Here is a 15934-nt window from a genome sequence, read left to right as displayed (position 1 = left end):
TAAATTTATGAATAATATGGGATAATATTGAAGCAACTTTTGCTGTAAATCTCAAATATAGCCTATCATATGGCAACACCTAAAACTTCTTATTTTCCTTAGTGTTTGTAATTACAGGATATCTATCATTATTGTCAACTACATGATAATTTAACAGTTTTCATTAGTCATATGTTAGGCTATGTTTAAATTTCATATCTTATCATGGTAGGAAATTTATTCATGTTCTTCAAAGTATAACTTTTGTTTGAAGATTGTTTTGATAGAAGACTCGGTTTGACTGAGTCTGTTCATGAGAGGTCATAAAATGTGCAACACCTCTCATGCCCCTTAGCACCGGCTTAGGTGGAACTCTATTATCCATAAACATGGAATGAACTCCATATCCCATAGCACCAGTTAATATAACAACACTGGAGTCCAAGTACGTGCAGTATTTTTATGGCCGCCACACAACACCCGGAGACTGCTGTTAATAGTTAATAAAATCTGTAAGAAGATCCTTCGGAAAAATAAAATATAACGGTAGATTTCACAGAGGCACAGAGCATCCCAAACATATAGATAAACAAATAGAACGCAACCAATCAAAAAGATAGTATCAGACTCGGTTTGATTAAGTCTGTTCATGACAAGTAATGAAATGTGCAACACCCCTCATGCCCCTCCCCTCCCCAGCACCTGCTTAAGCAGAACTGTGTTGTTCATAATAGTCAAGGAGAAACTTCAAAGGATATACAGAGAGCAAAATCTGAGAACTGCTTGATCCTCTCCATTTTAGGTAAAGTATTTAAAAGCAAGTATGTCATTGCTTTTGGTTGGACAGTCAACATTTGGAGAAATACTGTCAGGCTCTTGACAATATCCATCTCATGCTGAAATATTTACTCGGAGACTCTCATTCCAAGCAATGTCATATTTATATAACATTTACTTAAGCTTGAACGAGTAAATTAATATCATAATTATGTAGCATGTTGCTGATACTGTTGATATTTCGTAGTTTTTTAGCTCACCTGAGCAAAGGTGAGCTGTTGTGACCTGTCATTGTCTGGCGTCATGCATAAACATTTGCCTTGTTAACACTCTAGAGGCCACAATTGTGACCAATGTTTATGAAACTTGGTTAAAATATTTGTCTAGATGATCTCTAGGCCATGTTTGAAACTGGGTTATGTGGGCTCAAAAACTAGCCTAAGGTCAGTAGGCCAGATCAAAGGAAAATCTTGCTGACACTAGAGTCCACAGTTTAAGTTTGAAACTCATGAGAAATGGTCAGAATGTTTGTCTTGATGACCTCTATGTCAGTTTTGAATCTGGGTCATGTGGGATCAAAAACTAGGTCACCCTGTCAAATCAAAGGAAAAGCTTTTTAACACACTAGAGGCCATATTTATGACCCTATCCTCATGACACTTGGTCAGAATGTTTATCTTGATGATTCCTAGGCCAAGTTCGAAACTGGGTATTGTGGATTTAAAAAGTATTTTATGTTAATTAACTAATTAGCATATTTATGAATATTAATGAGAATGTTACAAAACGACAAAATTTTGTGAGAAAATAACATTGTCTAAGTTTTAATTCAATTTAAATGTACCAAACAGTTTTAATCTAGTCTTAAAGTCTCTCAGTGTTTTCTAAAATATCATTTTGTAACTCTGATGGTACATTTTTTACTCCAAAATAGGTATGTTTAGCTAATTTGCATGAAATGAACCACTGTCACAACCAACGTCTCAGGTAACAAGATACCACTAAAACTGAATAAAGTGATTATTTAATTGTTATCAATAAAATAACAATTATGAGAGCTATATTGTTTTGGAAATATAGCTTAAACACCTATTTGATGGAGGAATCTGTATGTAACATACTTGACACTTGTTACGTTACCATTTCTGATCAATAATCTTGTTTTATGCTTCAGTTATTTAGAAAATATGTATCAGACAGTTTTGATCTGGTCTTAAAATCTCTCAGTGTTTTCTAAAATAGTATTTTGTTACTCTGAAGTTAAATAATTTTTTCCACATTAGGTATTGTAGTTAATTTGCATAAAATGAACCAATGCTAAAACAGACATCTGCGGAAACAGCATATAACGAAAACTGAACATCATGATAAAATAAACTGTGAATTATTTGAGCTGCATCATATGAAAGTATGGGGGGAAGATGCCACCAATACCAGTGGAATATATCGGGGAATATATCCCTGTAGAAATTTTTTATTTAACAGTATATTTCAAGATGGCGTGATAATTGTTAAATAGTAGATAATGCTTAATAAAACTGTTGTAAAACAACAGGTACCTGAAAATTGACAACAAGTTGGGAATTTTAAATTCAAACTTGGTAAACACTTGCTTGTTTTGCTTTAGAAATTTTGTCTTCTTTTACTTGGGGGTAAGTCCAATCCAGTGTGCAGTATTTGGACTCTAAGTTTCAGTGCAGGAAATAATGAGTTCTGAAATAATTATATTAATAATTATAACAAATTTTTCATATTACAATCCAAGGTAAAACAAATACCAGGATTAATGTATCCTTTAGAAAGCCTCTTTAAAGTCACCACCTCTGTATTCTTTTTCTCATTCAGGAGTAATTAGATCCTATAAAATGGCAGGACGAAATGGCCGGAAGTCTGTTCAGACTGGTTCAGATGCTGTTGTTGATATAATGTGTTCACCCTGTGGCGAGGATGGGGCGCAAGAAGAAGCTGTCAAGTATTGTCCCAGTTGTCAAGAATATCTCTGCTCTGTCATCAATGAATGAAGGCTACCAGAGGCCACATTCTGATAGGAGCAAGGCGGGCAAAACAAAACCCTGTGGCAGCAAGTACAACAGTTGAGGAGAAATGCTGGTATCATCCAGACAGAAATATTGAGATGTTTTGTAGGACACACAACATGGTTTATTGCACAAGATGTATAGCAACAGAACATAGGTATGGTATTATTTCATTTTGTAAATATAACTTTACCTCCAACCCAGCAGGCTTGTAGCAATGTTGAAATAACATCGGATTTCAGTGTTGAATTATAGTTGGATTTATATTTGATTTTGACAGTTGAAACAACCTGAAATCAACTTAAAATCAACATTCATTGATATGAAATATTTTTATAGGAGAATTATGTTTTTACCCAGACACAGCTTTACACCGATGGTCAAGGACTTTGTTTAAGGATTAAACATAGTTTGTTTCAATGTTGTTAAAAAGTTATGGACATGGCTATATGTTGAATTGAGGTTGATTCAACGTTGAATCAATGAACACATTGAAAAATGGTCAAGGCATTGGCTTAATGTAAAATTTAGGTTGAATCTACGTTGATAAATGGTGAAAATTAATATCTATGTTTATAAGTACAGATGTAACCTTGCTCTTGTAGTGTTTTGAGATTTCAAGTTTAAATCATTTGTCCAATAAAAGTATAATAATTATGCTCTTTTTACTGAGAAAATTGTTTTCTGCCAGTAAGAATCCTAGAATAGTGGATGATGAGTAAATATATATATGACAGTGTAATTATGCTATTCAAACATATGAAAGTGGCAAGTGAAACAGCGCTTGCTTAAGCATAATTGGTTCTAGCACCAGGGTGGACTCTAGGAATTATTTTGTCCCGCAGCAATTTTCCTTGTTTTCAGTGTTTGGATCACTTAAACCCAAGGATAAACATTTTGCTTATCCCTATATGACTTACTGTATTAGCATAATAATTATGTATTGCTGTAGACATTTAGCTCGACTATACGAAGTATGAAGAGCTATCCTACTCGATCTGGCGTTGGCATCGGCGTCCTTCTGCGTCCACACTTTGGTTGAAGTTTTGATGCACTTTATCTTTTTGAGTTGGCTAAAGGCTGAAAGCCTTTTGACGAGTCCTTGCTATCCAATGATTCTCTAAATGGACCAAATAACACAGTGAAGGGATGTAGTTCCATTAGATTTCTCAAACTTCAAACAGTTCACTGCATGAATGAAGTTAAGTTGTGTCAATTCCCTTTGCTATGACCAATATACGATGTAATCTGTCATATTTATGACTTGTAATTGTGCAATTCTCGAATGTAACTCATTAAGCATAAATGTGCATTTTAATAATTGCGCAGGCTTACAAAGCTTGGGTAACATCCAGCGAAAGACAAAAAATAGTTCCAGCAGGGCTCCAGATAAGATGCGTATTAGCATAAATTACGTATAGAAATAATGCAAATACGCATGTCTAATAATTTCTAAGCGTATAAAAACGTATATAAAATTACAGAAACGCACACAATGCTTTTTTAAAAACAAAATCTGAATCGTCTGGATGCGTTAGGTAACATAGCCGATCAGCCTTAATTCTCCCACATTGAACGTAAACACGCATCGTATGATTTCTATAAACTTTGCCTGGGTTGAATTTTGCAGTCAGTAAATGGATAAATTATCGGAAGAAGAAGCTCTTACTGGTTTGTTTAGTTACTACTGATAAAAAAAATGATTATAATTCTTATTTTTCGAGAAATAAACAAATCGGTGAAACATTAAATTGTATTTTCTTGTAGTTTTTGAAATCGAAAGTAGATCGTCAATGTTTGGCGAAACGAAACAACTTTTTTATGAAAAGATTAAGAGGTAATTTAACCGTAAACTTCAATGTCAGATACTGCTAATTGCTGCTAAATGTCTTCGTATCATCACAATTTGTAAAATATATTGTTCAAACTGGAGAAAAGTGTTATCGTATCCGGATATAATATTTTGGGTAAATATCGAGCTGTGTTATGAAATTTTAAGAAAAAAACTAAAAACAAACTGAAACTGGTAGACTATACTGTCAGTACATCAATCATTAGCCGACTCAGGCCATTCAGGCCTTTGATTTATTACTTAATGGATTTACTTAAAACTTAAAATAGTCGTTTCTCATCATCACCCACATCATATGGCACAAGGTTCATAACTCTGGCACCATTATTTTATAAATTATCCCCCCTTTTAACTTAGAATTTCAGGTTAAACTTTTGGTGCACTTTCACAGTGAGTTTCACTTTATCTCAGTTACTACTAAATGGATTTGATTCAAACTTAAAATAGTTGTTCAACATCATCACTCACATCATATAACACAAAGGCCATAACTCTTGCACCAGTATTTCATGAATTATCCCCCCTTTTTACTTATAATTTCAGGTTAAAGTTTTGGTGCACTTTCACTTTATCTCAGGTATTACAAAATGGATTTGATTCAAACTGAAAGTAGTTGTTCCACATCATCTCCCACATCATATGACACAAGGTCCATAACTCTGGTACGAATATTTAATGATTTATCCCCCTTTTACTTAGAATTTCGGGTTAAAGTTTTGATGCACTTTCACTCTATCTCAGTTATTACTAAATGGATTTGATTCAAGCTTAATATAGTTGTTCAACATCATCACTCATATCATATGACACAAGGGCCATATCTCTTGCACCAGTATTTCATGAATTATCCCCCCCCCCCCTTTTTTTATCCCCCCACCAAAGGTGAAGGGGATATTAGAAATGCTCTCCGTCCGTGCATCCGTCCGTCCGTCCGTGCGTCCGCAACGATCTTTGTCCGGAGCATAACTCCAAAAGTACTTGAGGGATTTTCTTCAAACTTCATACACTGATAGAACACATTTGGAGGAAGTGCAATGTGCGAGAACAATAACTCTACCTTGCCTACTTTTAGCTCATCTGATTTTTTGAAAAAAAATGATGAGTTATTGTCATCACTTGAGCGATTGTCGGCGTCGGCGTCGGCGTCTGCGTCGGCGTTGCCTGGTTAAGTTTTATGTTTAGGTCAGCTTTTCTTCCAAACTATCAAAGCTATTGCTTTGAAACTTGGAATACTTGTTCACCATCATAAGCTGACCCTGTATAGCAAGAAACATAACTCCATCTTGCTTTTTGCAAGATTTATGGCCCCTTTTGTACTTAGAAAATCAGATTTCTTGGTTAAGTTTTATGTTTAGGTCAACTTTTCTCCTAAACTATCAAAGCTATTGCTTTGAAACTTGGAATACTTGTTCACTATCATAAGCAGACCCTGTACATCAAGAAACATAACTCCATCTTGCTTTTTGCAAGAATTATTGCCCCTTTTGGACTTAGAAAATCAGTTTACTTGGTTAAGTTTTATGTTTAGGTCAGCTTTTATCCTAAACTATCAAAGCTATTGCTTTAAAACTTGCAACACTTGTTCACCATCATAAGCTGACCCTGTACAGCAAGAAACATAACTCCATCCTGCTTTTTGCAAGATTTATGGCCCCTTTTGGACTTAGAAAATATCAGATTTCTTGGTTAAGTTTTATGTTTAGGTCAACTTTTTCTCTTAAACTATCAAAGCTATTGCTTTGAAACTTGCAACACTTGTTCACCATCATAAGCTGACCCTGTATAGCAAGCAACATAACTCCATCCTGCTTTTTACAATAATTATTGCCCCTTTTGGACTTAGAAAATCATTTTCTTGGTTGAGTATTATGTTTAAGTTGACTTTTCTCATAAACTATCAAAGCTATTGCTTTAAAACTTGCAACAGTTTTTCACCATCATAAGTGGACACTGTACATCAAGAAACATAACTCTATCCTGCTTTTTGCAAGAATGATGGCCCATTTTATACTTAGAAAATCGTGGGTAGGACAATATTTCTATTACACAAAAAAAATCAGATGAGCGTCAGCACCCGCAAGGCGGTGCTCTTGTTTTGAGTTATTCCCCTTTATCTTATTTTCTTAAAAAATTTTGTGGGGAGCATAACTCCAAAAGTACTGGAGGGATTTTCTTCAAACTTCATACACTGATGGAACACATTGGGAGGAAGTGCAGTGTGCAAGAACAATAACTCTACCTTGCCTATTTTTTGAGTTATTCCCCTTTATCATATTTTCTTAAAACATTTTGTCCGGAGCATAACCCCAAAAGTACTGGAGGGATTTTCTTCAAACTTCATACACTGATAGAACACATTGGGAGGAAGTGCAGTGTGCAAGAACAATAACTCTACCTTGCCTATTTTTTGAGTTATTCCCCTTTATCATATTTTCTTAAAAAAATTTGTCCGGAGCATATCTTCTTCATGCATGGAGGGATTTTGATATATCTTGGCACAAATGTTTACCACCACGAGGCGGAGTGTCGTACGCAAGAATCAGGTCCCTAGGTCTAAGGTCAAGGTCACACTTAGAGGTCAAAGGATACAAGAATAAAAACCTTGTCCGGAGCATTTCTTCTTCATGCATTGAGGGATTTTGATATAACTTGGCACAAATGTTCACCACCACAAGATGGAGTGTCATGCGCAAGATCCAGGTCACTAGGCCTAAGGTCAAGGTCACACTTAGAGGCCAAAGGTCAGATACAAGAATGACTTTGTCCGAAGCATTTCTTCTTCATGCATGGAGGGATTTTGATGTAACTTGGCACATTTATACACCATCATGAGACGAAGTGTCATGCGCAGTTCCCTTCTTTAGAATTACTTCCCTTTGTTGTTACTTTAAATAGCTTTTATTGTAACTTTTTCATTACTAGTCGTAGGGAAAAAGCGAGACCACTTTTCTGTAGTACAACAAACATGCTAAATCCAATTTTGAGGTGTATTTTGACCAGTCTCTTCCTGATAAAGATTTTTGTGTGGACTTGCAATTTTTTTTTTTTTTTTTTTTTTTTTTTTTAAAGGTTAACTTCCCTTAGTTGTTACTATAAATAACTTATATTGTAACATTTTTATAATTGACCCTAGGGAAAAAACAAGACCACTTTTCTGTGGTACAGCATAGATGTTACTCTCCAGTTTTAGGTGTATTTTATTAATTTTATTATACATAAGGTATCTCTACCTAGTAAGGAGTTTTTTTGTGGACTTTAAAAAACAAAAGACTTACAATGATTACTAAACAACCACAAAATTAACAAATACAGCTGCTAGAGTAAAGAAATTTGCTTTGACGGGCATATATTGTGACATTCTGGCACTCTTGTTCCCTGTTAGCTTTCCATTCCTTCTTTTTACAGTAGCCATATAGAAAAACATCATAGCTATACTCTTCATGAAACTTAATAAAATTTAGCAGTAAACCACCTCACTACTGACTTATTCTTTCTTCCACATCTTAAAACCCCTGATGCGGACCACATCCTTCAATTATGATATGCCCGGTGGGGGGATTAGCCATGTCTGACATGGCTCTTGTACTTATAATTTCAGGTTAAAGTTTTGATGCACTTTTACTATATCTCAGTTGTTACTGAATGGATTTGATTCAAACTTAAAATAGTTGTTCCACCTTATCACCCACATCATATGACACAAGGTCCATAACTCTGGCACCAATGTTTCATGAATTATGCCCCCTTTTACTTAGAATTATACTTACTTAATGTTTTGATACACTTGATCCTTATCTCTCTTATTACTTAACACTTTTGACACAGACTCAAGCTATTATCCAATATCTTCATCCACATTGGAGTCATTAAACACTCCAGTGACACCTCCAGCTTCATCAAATATGCCCAGTTTCACTATCCAGCATCGAAATAGTCGAGCGTGCTGTCTCTTGTGACAGCTCTTGTTTACACTGACGGCATGGGATTATTTTATTGATAAAAACTATTTTTTTCAGGTCTTGTAGTGGAGTAACAGATATAGATCATGCAACTAAAGGTAGTTACAGCATGGATGAGCTACAAGGTTTACAGTCTGAAATAAATGATATCTTTGAGCGGCTTGTTGATGTGACTAAGAAAAAGGAAAAGATTCTTGCAGAAACTGAAGAGCAGAAAACCAGTATACTTGGTAGGATTAAAGATATGAAAAGGAAAATAATAGATCACGTAGAAAAATTGGAAAGAGCATCAACTGATGCATTGAAGGAAAAGTACAGTGAGGTTAAAACTGAGCTTGAAGAAGATAAGACCAGTGTGAACAAGATGACTGGAAAACTGGAAGAGAGAAAAAAGAAAGTGACTATGGCATTACATATGAATAAAGGTCAAAGATTTGTTCAAGTTAAACTTGGACAAAAAGCTGCTGATGATGCGAAAACATTGTGCAAGGAAAGTGATTCAAAGAGTCTGAAAGATATTACATTTACTGAAGATGAAGGCATAAGTGATACAGTAATGGCAAAACAATCATTTGGTCAGATAGATATAGATGGGAGACAGAAGACGCTGGTAATCAAAACAGTTGATGTGAAGAAAGACTGTGATGAATTAAAATGTTTAATACCTGATTTATGTCAACTACATGATGGTACTATCATATTAATTGACCAAAGGAGCTGTAGCTTGAAGAAACTAGATCAATACAACAAGGCAAAACTTTTATGTAACTTTGGTAGGGTTCCAACGGGTATCTGTTGTACAGGTAAAGACAAAGTGGCAGTGAAATTTATGAATAGCGAGGTATTAGTGTTAGCTGTTTGTGATGCTATTTATCAAAAGCATGTACATATAAGAAAGAAGATATCAATAGAAAATGGAGGTTTTTGGGGATTGGCCTATTTTGCAGGAGACTTGTGGATGTCATACAGACATGGTGTTAGAGTTTACAGTATGTCTGGCCTTCTGAAAAGAAACATTACTCATGTGCAGGGTCTCAATGGCATTATTCAGCTGTCACCTGTTCACCTTGCTGCGGGCCAGGATTCAATTTTTGTTACTAATGGCTGTGATGGAGCTCTTTGTCTAGACAAGGATGGTTCCCAGAAATATGAACTTCAGGATCACAGGCTGAGATTTACACGGGGAGTGTGTGTAACCAGTCGAGGTACTGTATTCCTGTCTGGTTCACAGTCAAACAATGTTGTCGTGTTCAACAAAGATGGAAAATGTCTTGGGGGGAAACGGTTTCAGCAAATAGAATGTCTGAGAAAGGCCCAGTGGCACTGTTGTATGACTACATAAAGAACTGTCTGTTGATAACAAACAATTCCTCAAGTTGTATTACTGTTGTGGACTAAAAAAGAATGAAAGGAAAAACTGACTGGTATTGACTGTCTGACTATTTGTTTTGTCACAGAGCATATTTTTTGGTGTATTGGAATCTGCCTTAATGGTTTTAGATATTGATAGATATAAATGTGTCTACCAAGTAATTGTTCAAGTGACTGTTAGAATTAAAATGTTGTTTTTGTACCCCCGACAACAAAGTTGTAAGGGGGGGTATACTGGTTTCAGGTTGTCTGTCTGTCCGTCCGTCTGTCCGTAGACACAGTTTTGTGCGCACCATCTCTCCTCATCCCCTTGACACAATTTAATAAAACTTCACACAAGTGATCAGTAACAACAGTAGTTTTGCATGGGGCATGTTTGGTTCTTTCAGAATTTTTTTTTGCAGAGTTTTGGGACTTTGTTTTTTTTTTTTACTATACTATATACATAGACACAATCTTGTGCACACCATCTCTCCTCATCCCCTTGACACAGTTTAATGAAACTTCACACAAGTGATTAGTAACAATAGTAGTTGTGCATGGGGCATGTTAGTTTCTTTCAGAAAAAAAAATTGCAGAGTTACGGGACTTTGTTTTTTGTTACTATACTATATACATAGACACAATCTTGTGCGCGCCATCTCTCTTGATCCCCTTGACACAATTTAATGAAACTTAACACAAGTGATCTGTAACAACAGTAGTTGTGCATGGGGCATGTTTGGTTCTTTCAGAATTTTTTTTGGAAGAGTTACGGGACTTTTTTTGTCACTATACTATATACATAGACACAATTTTGTGGGCACCGTCTCTCCTCATCCCCTTGACACAGTTTAATGAAACTTCACACAAGTGATCAGTAACAACATTAGTTGTGCATCGGGCATGTCACGTTCTTTCAACAACAAAAATTGCAGAGTTTTGGGACTTTGTTTCTTGTTAACATACTATGTACATACAGTCTGCATATGCAATCTTGTGCGCGCCTAATCTTTCAAACCCTTGCACACAACTTAATGAAACTTCACACAAGTGATCGGTGCCAACCCTAATTGTGCATGGTGCATGTTACGTTCTTTTAGATAAATATTCTGCATAGTTATGGCACTTTGTTTTTAGCTCACCTGTCACATAGTGACAAGGTGAGCTTTTGTGATCACCCTTCGTCCGTCCGTCCGTCAACAATTTCTTGTCTGCACGATAGTGGTTTCATTTATGATTTTATTTTAACTAAACTTGCACACAACTCGTGTCACCATAAGATCTCGGTTCCTTTCTTGAACTGGCAAGATCCCTTTATAGATTCCAGAGTTATGGCCCCTGAAAGGGCCAAAATTAGCTATTTTGATCTTGTCTGCACAATAGCAGCTTTATTTATGATTTGATTTTTACCAAACTTGCACACAACTTGTATCACCATAAGGTCTTGGTTCCTTTCTTGAACTGGTCAGATTCCATTATGGGTTCCAGAGTTATGACCCCTGAAAGGGCCAGAATTAGCTATATTGACCTTGTCTGCACAACAGCAGCTTCATTTATGATTTTATTTTAACCAAACTTGCACAAAACTTGTATCACCATAAGGTCTTGGTTCCTTTCTTGACCAGGTCAGATTCCATTATGGGTTCCAGAGTTATTGCACACTACTTGTATCACCATAACATCTTGGTTCCTTTCTTGAACCGGCCAGATCCCATAATGGATTCCAGAGTTATGGCCCCTGAAAGGGCCAAAATTAGCTATTTTTACCTTGTCTGCACAGTAGCAGCTTCATTTATGATTTGATTTTAACCAAACTTGCACAAAACTTGTATCACCACAATATCTTAGTTCCTTTCTTGAACTGGCCAGATTCCATCTTGGGTTCCAGAGTTATGGCCCCTTAAAGGTCCAAAATTGGCTAATTTGGCTTTTGCAGCCATATAGAGACTTCATTTATGATTTTATTTGATACAAACTTCCAAAATATCTTCAACAACAATAAATCTTAGATTCCATGACAAATCAGATCCAATCGTAGGTTCCAGAGTTATTTTATATCTGATTACCTCCCCTGATTGTAATCAAAATGGATTTATATCAGTAAGTTATATATACTTATAGGACTTATTTGAAATTTCATTTTTGTCATTGGTTGGACTGAGCCAATCAGAGTAGATAACTATGGACTGATTTTATGTCAAGTTACCTCCCTTTATTTCAAATTAAAATGGTATATCTCCATAACTAATGAAGATACTGATCTGAAATTTCATTTATGTCAACAGATTTATTTGGCAGATCCTTCTTTTGTTCACTTACAATCATTTTTTTTTAATTACTTCCCTTTTACGTTACTATAAATAACTTTTTTTAGTAACTTTTTTATTATTGGCTGTAGGGAAAAACTGAGACCACTTTTCTGTGGTACAACATGGATGGTACCTCCAATTTTTAGGTGTATTTTGACATATCTGTACCTTGTAAGAATTTTTTTTTCTTATTGGTTATATTTCTTTCCTCTTTTGTTCCTGTCCTTTGGACTTAGATATTTTTTCTGAAGACTTTCTTGTCCTCAAGTGCAATGATAACAGGTGAGCGATATAGGGCCATCATGGCCCTCTTGTTTGTTACTATACTGTATACATACAGTCTATATACATAAAGTCCACATAATTATGCAATCTTGTGTTCGTCAAATTGCAATGTACTGTGTCAGTGCATGCGGGGGGTACATTCATCACCTTTAGTGATAGCTCTAGTTTTGTTAGTTTTCTTTACAAGGACAAACATTGTCCAAAGCATTAGGATCTAATTTTCTATATGTATGTTTTTGATGTTAGGAATGTGATTTGATACAGCGTAACACCAGATTTAATTGAAACAAACACTTTGAAGATTAACAGTTCAAATTAAGGCATCTTTAGAAACCTGTCCAATTAATTATCTATGTCCTGAATTTTGCACTGTTTGAGACCAAAGCTAAACTGAAATCCATTTAAAAACACTTCTTTAAGTTCAAAGCCTGTTTCTTTTAATCTTTTGTTTTTTTATTTTTTGTCTTGAAGTACATTGAAGATCCATATTTTCTTTGTTACAATTTACTCAGTTAAGGGAAAGAAACCTTTGTTTTATCAAAAACAGTCTTCGTGTTGCATTACTACCTGACAATACACGGAGTCACATAACAGGTGACAAATCGTCCAAGTATAAGTTTGACCAGCAAAATCTTAAGAACCTACTTTGACTGTTGTAAAATCAATCTAATTCAAAAAAAGAAAAGTAGAATATAAATGTTTTTGTTGAAAATTTGAAAATAAAATGTATTGATTTGTTTGTTCGAAATGTAAATGCACTATTTTTATGTAATGTTTTCGATTGATTGAATAAATCAATTATCTTTTTGAATTATTCAAAAATGCTCTTTAGTACTTTTATCAACTCTTTCATGGGAACTTTACAACAGACAGACCAATTTCAGGACAAACCACTCAGATATGCATAATCTCAACAACAAAAAATTCCGCAAGATATTTCATCCATTGTGAAAACTTAAACTGAATACTCTTCAAATGCCATTAATTTATATAGACTCCGATATAACCATATTTGGACAGATAATTAAATTTTTATAAGAAAATCAGGGCTAAAGAATATGAAAATTGAAATGATCATTTCTGAGGCATTGAAGACATGGTCTATGATGGATGGAATACCTTCAGTGATTTTGAATGGTTAAACAATTACTACATTGTCATGTATAACATTAAGATTAGGCAAGAATATTTTTTTCACTTAAAACATTATCGTGTTAGCAGATTGTCATACCTAGAAGTATCATAGCCCTGACAAAAATTTTTAGTGGACTTTGTGTCATACACTATGCCTGTAAGATATTTTTATATCTTATGCTCCTGCCTTTACTTTGTTGGGTTTAACAACACAGTGACTCAGTTTCGGTCAAACTGTGACTTTCTAGCTTTTGCTGGTGCAGGAAAACCCTAGGTGCCCATCCAGGCATTATTTCATCAGAGGCAGGCACCTAGGAAGAGCAATAGAGCTTCAAGCCAGCTGGATGGCTGCTTCCTTACATGAAAGAATTCTATTCTTCTAGCAAGATTTCAAATCATAATGATGACAGGCAAGTTATCTGGTCAGTAGCCTTAACCACTCATCTATAGTCCACTCTGCCTTTATTATTTATTTGAGTTACTGTATGCAAGAATTTCCAAAATAAGTCATTAAATTTTGTCAGCCATCTCAGATTCAGATGTGAAAATGCAAGACACACTTTTCTGGTTAATACTGCCATTACTGGAATGATATATTGTTGAAGAATGGCATTTAACACATATCGAAAACAGTTGGATATTCTGTACAGGCTTACTAAAAACAGTTCTGGGTTTGGTATATTGTAACCAGACTGTGAGGCAAGTTTGAGTAAATTCTTGCTCTTGAAGTGATTTGATGCCTATAATCAACCCTTATCATGCTGGACATGATTGATTCTGCCTTTGCGACCAGTGTAGATCATGATCAGCCTGCACATCCGTGCAGTCTGATCATGATCTGCTGTGTTTGCCATTCAGTCAAATCTTTTGGTAAGCACTCCTTTTAACAGTTAATGGTACTGTCCAAATTGAAAGATGGACAAGTTCATTATAGAAATTTAGCAGGATCAGGGTTATGTGCGTGTGTGTTCTGGTTTAACGTCTTTTTCAACAATTTTTCAGCCATATAAATGATGGTGTCTACTTATAGCAGTGAGCACAATGCCCAACTTTATAGGCTGCCTCACTGGAATATCACGCCGTAGACACGGGACATGATACCCCACCCAGTCCTAGTACTATCCTCTTGATGCTGAGCCCCAAGCGAGGAAGCTACTAGTACCATTTTTTTTCGTCGTTAGTACGACATGGCCAGGGATCAAACCCACGACCTCCCGCACTGTAAGCGGGTGCTCTACCACTAGGCTACCGACGGTTGGATAAAAGTTAAAACCATATTAAAACAGACTGGTGTTAAACTAGAAAAGCTATTTAATATTGCTCAGCAATACGTTTGGGTCTAAAAAAAGAAACTGTTTAGGATAACATCTCAGTTTTAGGTAGGGATTACCTTAAGGTTTAGGAGTATATCACCAAAACACAGAAATATTTTATAAACGAACAACATCGTTACCAATATTTTACCTGACCATTACATGTTCTGACGTACTGTCCCGTACTGAAAATATTCTGAAAAAGTTGCCCCCCTTTGAAAATGAATGCTATTTGTAAAGAAATAAAAATAAACAATCGCTGAAAACTGTGTTCCACCTAGTTATGTGAAATTTCAACACTCGCACGCTATTACAAATGCATCAAAATAAACATGTGTAACAGTTCCTTGAAAATGGGGAGTTTTTAAAAGCGCTTGACTGTCTGGAAGTGGGGCCTGTTTAAACAGTTCTTTTTTCGGAATTCAATGCTTATATCAGTATACTGACACTTGTTTTGTAGAGTAATATAAGTAATATACACGCTATCATTACAAAAACAACAAAACAAGTGTCAGTATACTAATATAAACATTGAATTCCGAAAAAAAGACTGCCTAAATGGGACCCACTTCCGGGCAGTCAAACGCCTTCAAAAACTCACCATTTTCAAAGAACTGTTACACATGTTAGTTTTGATTCATTTGCAATCGCATGCGAGTGTTGAAATTTCACATAATTAAGTGGAACACAGTTTTCAGCAATTGTTTATTTTTATTTCTTTACAAATGGCATTCATTTTCAAAGGGGGACAACTTTTTCAGAATATTTTCAGTACGGGACAGTACGGCAGAATATGCAATGGTTAAGTAAAATATTGGTAACGATGTTATTCGTTTATAAAATATTTCCGTGTTTTGGTGATATACTCCTCAACCTTAAACAAATATTTATTATTTTTTCTGGCAGTGTTAACCTTTGAAAACAATTTACCAGAGAG

The 15934-nt window shown here is 35.3% G+C and overlaps 1 protein-coding gene across 1 annotated transcript; it reads left to right on the top strand.

The window, feature by feature from the left end:
* The first annotated feature begins 282 nt into the window (after positions 1-282).
* On the top strand, positions 283-13366 carry LOC123536545 (uncharacterized). Its single transcript, XM_045319817.2, has 3 exons — positions 283-781; positions 2602-2949; positions 8661-13366. The coding sequence occupies exons 2-3, from the start codon at positions 2774-2776 to the stop codon at positions 9943-9945; spliced, it is 1461 nt and encodes a 486-aa protein (XP_045175752.2). The 5' UTR covers positions 283-781; positions 2602-2773; the 3' UTR covers positions 9946-13366.
* The last annotated feature ends 2568 nt before the right edge of the window (positions 13367-15934 follow it).

The sequence above is a fragment of the Mercenaria mercenaria genome, chromosome 17, assembly GCF_021730395.1.
Source record: "Mercenaria mercenaria strain notata chromosome 17, MADL_Memer_1, whole genome shotgun sequence".
NCBI lineage: Eukaryota > Metazoa > Mollusca > Bivalvia > Venerida > Veneridae > Mercenaria > Mercenaria mercenaria.
Note: the sequence above shows the minus strand (reverse complement) of the source record. Positions and strands in the feature narration are given on the sequence as shown.

Bases quoted from the DNA above. Each gene is read 5' to 3' on its own strand.
- LOC123536545 (XM_045319817.2), top strand. From the start codon at position 2,774: ATGAAGGCTACCAGAGGCCACATTCTGATAGGAGCAAGGCGGGCAAAA. The intron at 2,950-8,660 runs GTATGGTATTAT...TATTTTTTTCAG, and splicing joins TGTATAGCAACAGAACATAG to GTCTTGTAGTGGAGTAACAG.